This window comes from Nicotiana tomentosiformis, chromosome 2 (genome assembly GCF_000390325.3).
Source record: "Nicotiana tomentosiformis chromosome 2, ASM39032v3, whole genome shotgun sequence".
Classification (NCBI taxonomy): domain Eukaryota; kingdom Viridiplantae; phylum Streptophyta; class Magnoliopsida; order Solanales; family Solanaceae; genus Nicotiana; species Nicotiana tomentosiformis.
Genome location: NC_090813.1, coordinates 56,842,413 through 56,855,176, shown reverse-complemented (window position 1 = coordinate 56,855,176; position 12,764 = coordinate 56,842,413). Strand labels below are relative to the sequence as shown.

General features: G+C 35.7%; 2 protein-coding genes across 6 annotated transcripts; both read right to left on the bottom strand.

The window, feature by feature from the left end:
- Positions 1-402: 402 nt before the first annotated feature.
- On the bottom strand, positions 403-3,887 carry LOC104100292 (protein POLAR-like 1). The gene is made up of 3 exons (XM_009607498.4): positions 3,277-3,887; positions 1,187-1,626; positions 403-898 (listed from the first exon to the last, which is right to left on the bottom strand). The coding sequence occupies exons 1-3, from the start codon at positions 3,560-3,562 to the stop codon at positions 605-607; spliced, it is 1,020 nt and encodes a 339-aa protein (XP_009605793.1). The 5' UTR covers positions 3,563-3,887; the 3' UTR covers positions 403-604.
- Positions 3,888-5,181: 1,294 nt separating this feature from the next.
- LOC104100293 (mediator of RNA polymerase II transcription subunit 9) lies at positions 5,182-8,971 on the bottom strand. 5 transcript variants are annotated; one of them, XM_070195372.1, is made up of 8 exons: positions 8,817-8,957; positions 7,229-7,470; positions 7,139-7,189; positions 6,969-7,031; positions 6,788-6,868; positions 6,331-6,389; positions 6,132-6,217; positions 5,182-5,406 (listed from the first exon to the last, which is right to left on the bottom strand). In XM_070195372.1, the coding sequence occupies exons 2-7, from the start codon at positions 7,418-7,420 to the stop codon at positions 6,160-6,162; spliced, it is 504 nt and encodes a 167-aa protein (XP_070051473.1). In that variant the 5' UTR covers positions 7,421-7,470; positions 8,817-8,957; the 3' UTR covers positions 5,182-5,406; positions 6,132-6,159. The 5 variants fall into 5 exon arrangements, with proteins under 5 accessions (XP_070051473.1, XP_009605796.1, XP_070051472.1 ...); XM_009607501.4 differs by having other exon boundaries at positions 7,139-7,470; positions 8,836-8,971; XM_070195371.1 differs by having other exon boundaries at positions 6,137-6,217; positions 7,139-7,470; positions 8,836-8,967.
- Positions 8,972-12,764: the final 3,793 nt, after the last annotated feature.

The window sequence follows — 12,764 nt, the reverse complement described above, 5'->3', positions numbered from 1 at the left end:
TGTTACTGTCAATATATGTGGTGATTATCTTTTCTTTCTTTTAAATGCAAGTATATAATGCTCTACCAGCATAGAGTTTCTTTGGGTACTACATGCTTTATTACAAGACAACTGTATATGATCTTGGTTATCAACCACCTACTTCTCAATCTATTCAAAGGAATTGTTACTATGATTGCAGAAACAGGTGAAAGGATATCACCAGGGCTTTTCATTTTCTGTTGGGGAAAAAATGCATGCTTACACTTGCAGTGTAATTGTTTGGCTTAAACTTATTGTATTTTTCCAAGTTAATATTTTTCATTCTCTCATAGATAATTACCTTATTCTTCGTCAGCAGACAACATGTTAAACCAGACTTTTAGTGTGTTCCTGAGAAATAACTCTGTGGCAAGTGTCAACTATCTGAAACAAAATGAAGGCATCCATTCCTCTTGCTATTTCAAACTAAACTTTAGTATTTGATATATGAAGCTGTGGTTTATTTCCCTTCACCTTCATTTACATGAAATGGTATCCGGCCATGTAAAAAGTTCTGTTTTTCATTTTCTTTCTTTCCATCCAAAAAAACTTTGGACAAATTCCTTAAAGGTTGGTGTGGCGTTTAATCTATTGTAGCTAGTGATCGACGACTAGGAATTTGTTGAGAGATGACCTTGGCAGTGTCTCTCCACCAACAGATCTCCTTTTCTTTTTCTTCAAGCTTTTGCATGGTGGATTCTAAAGCTGACTCCAGTTCTTTGATCCTTTCTTCTTGCCTTGTCTGTAGAAGCTCATGCAGTTTCCTGTTTAATTCTTCTGCTGGAACTCCACAGTTTTCTCTTATTGTTACACACGCATTAGGGTTGTATACTTCTGTAAAGCTTGTGCCAAGGCTTCCTTCTGAGCTATCCATAATCTGCCACAATTTAAGTTCACTACTTGAGATCTTACACAAAACTAATTAGAAAATTATACCCATGAAAACAGCCTCTTGCAGAAATGCAGGGTAAGGCTGCGTACGATAGACCATTGTGGTTCGGTTCGGCCCTTCCCCGAACCCCACGCATGCATTGTGGAAGCTTAGTGCACCGGGCTGCCCTATACTTTCTATTGCTCTGCTCAAGCTAAACTAAAAGCAATTTAGTATAGTCATGTCATACTCCAATTTGTAATCTAAACAAATGTAACTGCTAACAGAACGTACCTCTGCATCTTGATGTGTTGGATATTTCAACGTGACTTCTGAATCTGAATGGAATTGCAAACGTTCTAGTTCGACTTCAAGTTCTGCTTCAAGTTGGTTCATTTCCAAATTCGTCTCTTTTCCTTTCATTGATTTGCAGTTGAAAGCTGTATGATCATGGCTGCAAGTGATTTCTGATTCTTGTTCTATATCAGTAGAGTATGCGAATTGTTCAACACAATCTGAATCGTCGTGTGAGATTTTGGCTCTTGAATGGGATGCAGCAGAAAGATTTCGTCTGATTCTTCCTTGGTTTTGGAATTCCATCTTGGAATTATGAAGCAGGATTTCCAATTCTCTACGAATCTCAACGATTTTGTTCAGCTCATTTTTGGTAGCGTTAAACAGATAAATTAAACCAAATCCAATGCCTAGGTTCAAAGAGTCTGCTTTCTTGTCTCCTGCATAAAATGTTGATTGGTTTGTTTTAATAAATATTACACAGATGAAATCATAAAAAGACGAATGTTTTTTGAAAATGACATGAATTTTGCAAAAATGATGGCTTTCTTCTTTTTACCTTGTTTTCTCATCTTACTTTCTATCTACATTGCAAAAATAATGCATTCAGGTAATAAGTTACATGTCCAAATATTATTATGTCATTTTCCATGTCAATCAAAAAGAACAAATTGTTTCCATATTCTTATACGGGATATAATATGAAAACGTGAAGGTAAAAATAGTAAAATAACATCTAAACTCAATTTTATGTCCCACTACCGGAATTGCAATATGTCAATAAGAGATAATAAAGTTTCTATATTAGATGACAGCGTGCTCAAAATAAGAGTTAAAATATTTGGAAATCATATTTTAGGTGGTTGAATTCAAACCTGCCGAAATTGTTTGGAGTAATTATTTTTTTGTTTGTCTGCATCTTATCTAACTGAATTAAATAATTTCGGCAGGAAGGTAGGAATTAAATAATATTAAAAAGCAACGGATTTTGCAAAAGAAGCTGTCTCTCAGTTTTCTAGTTCTAAGCAAACATTGGTCCTACCCATTTATTAAGATGACTCAAATATGAATTTTTCCATGTACCTATTCCTGTTTACCGTTTGGTGTTTCTCCTCGTCCCGCCAAACTTCTTGTTACACAACCTTACTGCGATTTATAGTAGCCTATTTGATCAAGTTTCTTTCAAGTCAAAAGTATTTTTTTTTGTTGTTAAAAGTGTATTTTTTTCTAAAAGCAAGGTGTTTGGCCAAGTTTTTGGAAGGAAAAAAGTGATTTTGAGGAGAAGCAGAAGCAGTTTTTGAGAAGCTGAAAAATAGTTTTTCTTCAAAAATAGTTTTTCTTCAAAAATACTTTTTTGAAAAATACTTTTTTTAAAAATAGACTTATAAACACTTTTAAAAAACTTGGTCAAATACAAATTGTTATTCAAAAGTAGCCAAATACTAATTGTTACTCAAAAGTACTTTTCAAAAACACAAACTTCTTCTCACCAAAAATACTTTTGAGAAAAACACTTCTCAAAATAAGCTGATTTTAGAAGCTTGGTCAAATTAAACATGCTATTAATTCAAGCAAACGTATTTACAAAAGAAACAACTTCTGCACTATGTCCATTTATTTACACGATCACATACGTCAATAGTGATCGAAAATTTTGTATATGTTTTTAATCATCTTATTGAACTATAAATTAGTTTATTTTCGGTTTGTATGGAAATAGTGAACACTAATTCACTGACCATCAGACACCCTTTTCAATCACCAGCTCTTTTTATTAAAAAAAAATATGTTCGAATAAAAGTTAAATCCTTAAAGAATAAGTATACATCTAAGTTTTATACACTAACAACATAACAAATATATATATATATATATATATATATATATAATCAAGTGACTTTAAATACAACTCCATCAATTGAAAAATGGTAAAAACCCTACTATTAATCAGTCTACATAATCAGATAGACACAAATAAAAAATATTCTAACTTTGAATTTGAAAAACACGACCTTCAGATTTTTCATCATTTTGTCTTTGTTTTCATATTGAAAAAATAATAAAAATGCGAGATGTAAAGCTATATTTACCTGGTTCTTCCAATGCCGGAGATGGCGATGAAGACTCCCTATCTAATCTCGTAAGAGAATCCTTCTTCTTCTTCTTCTCGTTGTTTCCGCTACCATATTGAAGCTGTTGCTCCTTCACTTTTTCTGCGCCCTTTTTTGTCTCAAACCACCTCGACAAAATCCACCTTGGCGATATACAAGTAGTAAAGCTCCTGGTACAAGTTATTTCTGCAGATCTTCTTTTCCTAATTTCTGTAAAAGCCCTTGCTGTGATTATGGAGATGCTACAATAATCTTCACTTCCCATTACGATCTTAATTAGGGAGTATAACTTACTGTTATAGCCAACTCACTCTCTTATACCTATGTTTTCTGCCTTCTCCTTCTTTCGGTTTTCCAAATAGAAATACTACTAAGAATGACACAAGTGAGGAGGGAAATTTTTGAAAGTGAAAGGTTCACGGGTTTCTTCATGTCCTAATTTATGAGCCTATCTAGCTCACTGAAACCGAAACAACATTAATTAGTGACATTAAATTATTAGATGATTCAATTTTTCAAGTATATTATATTACTTGGAAATGTTTTGTATTCTATTTACCAAAAAATATAAAATCGATCGCCTTATTAATTTGCAGTTTAGAGCATTAAGGTGTAAATTTGAACAAGACCAGTTTTCCCCTGAAACTGGTTGGGAAAGTAAATGCGACAAATACACTCTACCCACCCGTTAAATGTCTTGTTATGCTTATCAATGGCCAATTTGAATTTTTTTTAACTGAACTTAGATTTGAAATAAAAATTAAAATTTTGCTACACAATAGTTAACAAAAGCAACTTTTAAAATTTTATTTTTAATAAATTCTCAGAAAATTAGGGTAATTTAGCAATTACTAAGAACTGACTCTCTACCTCTCCAGGAAGTGGTAAGGTATGCGTACACACTACATTTTCCAGACCCCACCTGTGAGATTATACTGGGTTTGTTGTTGTTGTTGTAGCAATTACTAAGAACAAATACAAGACATTCAATTTCTAAGGAAGAAAGTAATTTACATAAAAAGAATGAAAGAAAATGAATGCATATTATAATTCCGTTTGGCCATAAATAATATTTTAGTTATGTAAATACTGAAGTTTATTATTTTCAAATGACATCGATATTTGAAATACCATTGAAATATTGAAAAACTTATTTGGCGAGTATTTATTGCAAGTAAAATAATGAGCTTCTCCTAAATTTTAAATTTTGTTCCAAGTGAAATTCTTATTTAAATATCTTTTTTGAATCTTCACTTTCAACTTTAAATTCAAACACCAATCTTTTTTTATGTCAACCAAATATTGCCGCGTGCTTAGTACATGGTGGAGGATTTATGACTAAAGGAAAGGAACTAATCCCTAACTAATCTTGCCAACTACCTAATAACATTGATAAGCTAGTTAATTAATTAGTTGAATATTGCTCAAATGCACATCAATAGAATGTTACAGAATACTTATCAGAAAATAACGAAGTAAAAACATAAACTCTTTTCCTGGCGTGACGTAATGTCATAGATTATTTCGGGGGCTAAATTGCAACATCCTAAGAACTTGAGGTAGGTAAGTGGCAACAACATCAAATAATATTTGTTTTTCCACGCAATTACTGATCTTTAATGCAGTGTAAGGCAGATGTAGGAATTAGTGACAAATTATTGCTCTATTTCGGGACCACAAAGCATATAACTTTATCCATCTTTTCAAAATCAATTGATTCTATCTCAAAGTTCATAATGTTCAAATATGAATTAGAGAAAACTCTGATAGGTTTGAAAAGGCAAAAAAGGGAAATTTTGCTTGACAATTTTTTGTTAAGATAGGAAAATTCAACATAATACTTATGCTTTTTCGTTGTCCAAAACTTGACCTTTGGAGAAAGTGTTCTTAGAAGAAACCAATTCTTTATTCTCTTGCAGTTACCCTATCCCATAAGTATATCTAGATAGTCATTTTCCTTCCTTTACTGCCAAGTTGAATCTTTACAAGTGACGAAATAATACAGCCTATTTATTTTTGGTCCGAAGACAAAGACATATCAAGTCACCGCCAAAGTCTAATTCCCATCTAGTGGCCTTCGCTGCAGATGCTAGCAACTTGTGTTTTTTCCTGTATAAAGATAAAAGTTTTCATCAGGCCAGCCATATGGGAATTCAGATGCTTAATAAAGGTCACAACATTGTTATTAAATGAGATCAAAAGAGGAACTATTGCTTCATGAGTGAAGCCATCTGCTTCAAAGAATCGCGCGCTTAAAACAATATGGAGTGCAACTAGTTGAGAAATGTTATGTAAGAGAGAAATCCTAAGGCTGAACTTGAAGATCTGCTAGGTTAATCTTCCCTTACCCAAATTCACTTGCAGGCCACTATGTAGAGAACATACTAAGTGCTTTAAGAAAAGAAGAATAACAACTTCCCAGACCTAGAGGAATTTCAGTAACTTAAGAGGTTTTACTTCTGTAGATGGCATGGACATCTAGCATGGATAACCAAGTCGATGCTGAGACAAGAAGAAGTTCATCCAGCTGCTAGTTGAATACTCCATTTGAAAATAGCAGAGTTATTAAAGGCAAAAGGTATAGACTTAAAGAGCAAAGCGCCATTAAAATGTGGTCTTTAGCGAAGAATGACAACAGCTCAGACCCAGAGGAATTTCAGTAACTTAGGTAATTGTTGCCAGCACGAGTGGTTAATTATTAAATATAAAAAAGAGTAGACTACAAATTGACTGCATTGGGTACACTTGTTTCACTGGCATTGAATAAAAACAAAATGACAGGTGATTCAAGTCAACTTCTTTTGTGCAGACTAGAAACAACTTGCAACACGTACCTTACCATAGTTAGAACGAATGTAGCAGCTATAGTTCAGAGTTAATAAGCTCCTCAACCGAGCCTTTATACTTCGAAATAAGATCCCTGGAATTAAGCATGAATCATGTCAATCAGAAAAAGAAGCTAATGCAAATTCTACTACTTTAAGTAGAAATATTCAGATATATAACAAAAAGTATCTCCACCACGATACACACCTTCGCTGATTTAGCAATTGTTCGCACTCTGCCTTTTTGCGCTTTTGTCCCTCAACTGTCTGTCAAAAGAACACACGAATAGTCCATTCTTATCCACATTGAAGCATGACAATATACATCAAAATTATAATTTCTGGAGTAACTTTGTTCAAGCGATCATAGTCTCAAACATAATAAACCACACTTTTCTGTAAAATTCTTTACAACTATAAGTTGCACATACAGGCCTAACAGAAGAGCACCATTAAAAGCAACTACATAGCCAAAGTAAACACATACAACTCTTACAGAAAATAATACTTTTTAACATTTTTTTGTGCTTTTTTTTTCTTCTTGTGTATGTGTTTGGGCTTTGTGTATGTGTGTGTGTGTGTGTTGGGTGTGGAGGGGGGGGGGGGGGATGATATGGAGTGTCAAAACAAGTTTCAACAGCTATCAAAGGATGCACATGAGATACCATTGATCTTGAGCTAATAGACCCTGATATTGAGGTCAACAGCTGCTGGCACTTCTCAAACTGGTTTTTCAATTCAGTAACCTTGTGAAGCAAAAAGTAACTTTGTTAAACTAGAAGAAATGGCAAACTAACATGTATGATCAAATTATCATATAATGCATCAGTTATAATATGAACAAACCAATGCATCTGAGTGCTGATCTCGGTTTCCATTTTCAATAGCATCAGCTAAATTCTCCACCAACTGTAAGATGGCAATCAAAGTTAGAACAAAAGGTATCACTAAGAAATAAAAATGCCTCGTTACTCCACTGAAATAGCAATCCATAGATCATGGTTTTTGCCTAGTACTTGTAGAAGATGGAAGTGAGAGGCAAGTGATTGATGGTGCTGTTGTTGCTGCTGCTGCTGTTGTTGCATCTGCTGTTGCTGCTGCTGCTGTTGTTGCATCTGCTGTTGATAGCGTTGTTGTTGTTGCTGCTGCTGATAGAGCTGTTGCGGTTGATTGAACTGTTGCTGCTGAAATTGCTGTTGCTGCAGAAATAATTGGTCTTGATTTGAGGGTGTGGAAGGATTACTGTGATTTTGGATGTTGGGGATCATTGTCCAACTACCTCCTCCAAAGTGGTCCATAGCTAATGGCTGTTGAGCTGGCAAACAAGAACCAGGTGCTACTTTTCGTTCTGAAAATGGATAAACAGAATTTAATATGTCATCAAATGTAATCCGGTACTATACAAATAGCCAAAACTAGTAAAACATGAACTGGTCTAACGGAATGAATAGCAAAGAGAAATAATTCAAAATAATCTGAAAGGTGTAACCACTTCATATCTTTCTTATCATTCCTTTTGATGAAGTAATTGTTATTAATAAAAGGCATCCAGAAGATGCAGAATACAAGGTAGCAAAAAAGTTAGCTCCAGAACAATGTCTATGCTAGAATCAGGGAGCTAACAAAATCCAAAAAATTATCAACACTGTTTACAGGGGAATGAAAATGCCAACTAAATAATCTAAGTACACATTTGGAGTGTAAGTTGGAGTTGAGATCCCACCAAAGCATCCACTAATCCTTTTAGTCCAGACACACCAAACCTTTCTTATCATTCCTAAATAACATTCCATCCACATCTTATTACCAGAATTATTCCTTTCTATCAAAGAGAATAAAACTCTCAAGTGAGAAACCCCTCCCCCCCCCCCCCCCCCCCTCAAAAAAAAAATTTAAAAAATGAAGCCAATCCATTCTAACTAAAAGTAATTATCATGTATCTCCAAGTAACAACTGCCATAACTTCTAAGCAGTCGTTTGGTGCGCAAATTGTTAAATCAAAAGGTATATTTTAAAAACTATAACTGCTGCCATGCCTTACTCCCAAGCAACTCAAAAGGTTATATTATCTAATACGAAGCTAATAAAAAAACATAACAAACATATACTATCACCTTCCCCTTTTAGTTTGTTTTTTGCATATCCAAAAATTGGATTCTAACAGAACAGAATCTCTTACCATAAGTCCCTCAAGGAAGCAAAAAAGAATTAGATAGTTAAAAGGACAAATGACTCAATCCCAAATGCACCTTCTTTCTCTTTATCTCTATTTTAGCTCAATAATAAAAAACGACTATGCCTCAATCCCTAATTAGTTGGGGCCAGCCATACAAATTATCAGTATCCATTTCGCTCTATTTGGACCCAGTCATTCCAATATTCAAGAATTTAGGTTTTATAACACCAGAAATTCTCTACATTTTCTACTGACATAAAGATTTCAAACAAGATTAAAAAGACCCCTAGCAAACATTGGACATATTACTCACTAGGCCAAGGATGCATCGAAATCCCTCATTAATCAGCACTTGGAAAAGAAATTGCACAAAATCTCCTTATCAATGAAAGTAACAGTTTTTGGGTCAAAATCACTACCTAAGAAAATACCCTTTATTATAATCCACAACTAATAAAGCTAACAACGAAGCAGAGGTACGTGGAGGTACATAGAGAGTACAGAACAATAAGGATTACCAGATATGAAAAGCCGGACCTGATTGTGCAGACAGTGAGTGTAGCAGCGCTTGAGCCAACGACGGAAAATTCTCTGCTTTTGTAATTCTCCGGTCGTCGTTTCTCTTTACTATTGGAGTAGGAGTATTATTATTTTTGAGCAAACAAAGTCCTAATTAATGTTCTTTCTCCCGAAGAGTCCGTACTGTTTATTTATTCCACTTTGTGTCTCCTGCACTTACCCTGGAGTTTCAAAAGCGGCTAAAAGCACCCTTAATTATTGGGATTTTTATTTTATTTTTCATCTGATATCCAATTACTCGTATTAGGATCCCAACTAATTCGGATTCGTGATGTATAACAACAATAACAACAAAAAACTCAATAAAATTTCACAAGTAGCGTCTGGGAAGGGTAGTGTGTACGCAGACCTTATCCTTATCCTGGGAGGTAGAGAGGTTAGGGGTGGACGTTCGGTCGGTTCGGTTCGGTTTGAAGAAATTCGGTTCGGTTATTTGGTTTTCGATTTTGTAAAAGTAGTAACCGAACTGAAATAAGTTCGGTTCAATTCGGTTTTTTAATTTCGGTTTGGTTTATTTCTAATCGGTTTTCGGTTTGAACATTATCATATTGGGCTCTCTCTGTATAATAATTGGACTGACGAATTTGTTGGTTTTCTTTCAAAATTTCGGTAAGTTAGAATAAAATGGTAAGTTTGGATTGGGTCTTTGATGGACTTCAAAATTGGGCCTATATTATTACCTATGGGCTTAGCCTATATATAACTTAAAGAATCTATATGCTAATAATTCGATTTTTCAGTTAGCCGAACCAAATAAATTAATAACCGAAAACCGAACCGAAAAATTGAAATTTTAAAATTTTAAATTGAAACCGACCGAAAAAACCGAATAACCGAAACCGAAATAAAAATATTTTCGGTTCGGTCGGTTTCTTCAGTTCGGACCGAAATATGCCCACCCCTAAGAGAGGTTGTTTCCGAAAGATCCACGACTTGAGAGGATGAATAAAAAATAATCAAATATCAACAACAATAGCGAGAAAATGATAACAACAATGTAAAAACTAGAAGAAAAAATTAGATGGAGGAAAGAAATAGCACTAGTAATAGGCAGCAATAGCGATAATATACTAGAAAATCGAAGCGGAAGATAGAAAGAAATAGCCGTAATACTAGCAATCTAGGAACAACGACAAGATGCTACTAGACTAGCCCCAAACAACATGGTTAGGATAAAAAAAATGCCCGACTACATGCTATCCGTCTACCCTAATTATCGACCTCCGCACCCTCCTGTCAAGGGCCATGTCCTCGGTGAGCTGAAGTCACGCCATGTCTTGCCTGATCACATCTCCCCAATACTTCTTAGGTCGTCCTCTACCTCTTCTCATACCCAATGAAGTCAATCGTTCACACCTCCTAACTAGGGCATCTAGACTTCTCTTTTTCACATGCTCGAACCATCTAAACCTCGCTTAGGTATAAAATCTATTAAAGAGAAAAGTGCTTCGTACCAGAAATTTTTACATGGAGTCGAACCCCAGATTGATTAAGGGTGGACAACTAACCTATTCAACCACAACTCTTATAAAATTAATTTTGATTCAAATTGTGATTATTTAATTCTGTATTTAATTAAATTTTTATCTTCCGATAATAAGCAATACTTATTGTTTACCCGTAAAATGGTACAGTTAAATTTATACATGGTTTCTAGACAAGTGAACTAATTTGATCCTGAAATAATACAATAATTAAAAAAAATGTACAATACTTAGCCTTAAAATGTAGATGAAACAACAGAGTTTTCGGGCATAGCAATGATGAGATCAAAAAGCAAAAAGTAAAATTGTATTAAGCTTTGTATAGAATGTGGTGTAAGTTTTGCCAAAAAATTCTCCCCCCTTACAATGATAACTGAGTTCACTATTTATAGTTGTGTCTAGGAAAGTAGGTCCTAGGATCGTGCCCTCCTTTAATGTCAATTATGAGGGTTATTGATGAAGATGTAACGGTGAATATAAATGCCAAATTCTCTGTAACGGGTCAACGCTCTTAATGTTGTAGAATATTCCTTATTAAATGCTACCGGGCGCAGAGCATTTAATACACCTTTATGAACGTTATCCCTTCCGGTGACAAGCGGAATGACTATGTTCGGTCTTCGGCCATCCCTGTCTAGGGTTTCGCGTGTCTTTCCTTTAGATGACCACGTGTCATATCATATTTCACCCTATACAGATAGTCCCCCTGCTTTTCGGTGACATAACTTTGTGTTACTGGGAAGTTGGTAGAAACACTCCTTTTGCGGGAATTACTATAACTCCCTCCGAAGGCTTCTGACGGTTGATTAGACGCACGTCTCTCCGCATTTAATGCCCCAAACACGTGTTATCCCACGATTCAGCACAACTTTTGTCGATTATCGAGGTAATCATGGCCATGAATTTAGCCGCCAAAATGTTACTTACACGCATCATTCTTTTATTTTGCACTTCATATTTTCTCGAATTTCTGATTTGCATCTTTGTTCTCTATCCTTTCTCTAATTCTCTTCAAACAAAAAACATTTTACTTCTTATTATTCAATGGCTTCTTTTCCAAGCGTGTCAGTTCTTCAAAGAACAAGAACAAAGCAGAGGACTCTGCTCCTTCAACGGTGGGTTCCATTATCCCAAGAAGACTCAGTACCACAAAGGACTTAGAAGAGAAATTCCCTACTGCTAACCCTCTTACATGAGCTGTTAGTAGGTACCCTTCTTCCATTCTTCCTTCCAGTATTCCTGCTGTAAAGGAAGACTGCCGCTGCCATGAGTTGGATATCATTGCTTCTGATCTATCGGAGCGAGTGACCCTTCCCAAGGAAGGTTTCACATACTTTTACATGTATCCCTTTACTTTGGGTGCGTTTTCTTTGAGTGAAAGGCTTGATTCCGTGATTGTGAAATTTTGCCTTCGCTTCCAGGTATGTTTGGCACAGGTAAGTCCTTCAGTGTGGAGGATGGTCGCCTGCCTTCGACACTTGTGCCAGGAGACTGGAGAGGAGCTAATCTTAGCTCATATGATGAATCTTTATTCTCCCAAAATCTTCCACGGGGGAATGATAAACCTCTGCAAACGAGACCACCATGCTTTGCTGTTTAGCATGGATGATGACAACGACCATGGGAGGATGGAACGGTTCGTTGCAGTCGCCACCAATGACATCATTCCAGCAACGACTTCATCCTTTCCGGTCGTTTGGAACCGCACTCGTAAGCTTTTTGTTTAATATTGCCTTTTACTAAATATTTTTCTATAGCCGTATAGATCCTCCATCCTTCGTTTTTTTAGCAACTCGATGGATCTCGCCGGTGATGAAAGGTTTGGACCGGCGGGTTCAAAAGATCTTAGACGTCACGACTCCCGAAACTCATTTGTGGAAAGAACTGGCCCTTAAATACGGGTGGAAGGCCAAAAATCATGGTAATTTTAACTTACCTTGCTTCCATCTTTTTTTATATATGAAGAACTTGGTTGAACCTGTAACGACCCGGCCGGTCGTTTTGAGAGTAATAGCCCAGATCCCCTATTAACTGCTTCCCCCGTATCCTTTTTTGCTTATGTGACTTGTCGGGAGGTTTTATTTTTGGTTTCGGAGTATTTTGGGACACTTAGTCCCTAAACATAAGCTTAAACCTTAGAATTTTGACCGTAGTAGAAACTGTGTGAAGACGACTCCGGAATGGAATTTCGTCGGTTCCGTTAGATCCATTGGGTAATTTTGGACTTAAGAGCGTGTCCGAAATATGAATTGGAGGTCTGTAGCTGATTTAGGCTTGAATTGGCGAAAGTCGAATTTTAGAGGTTTTGACCGGTAGTGGACTTTTTGATATCGGGGTTGGATTCTGATTTCGAAAGTTGGAGTAGGTCCATAATGTTGAACATGACTTGTGTGCAAATTTTGA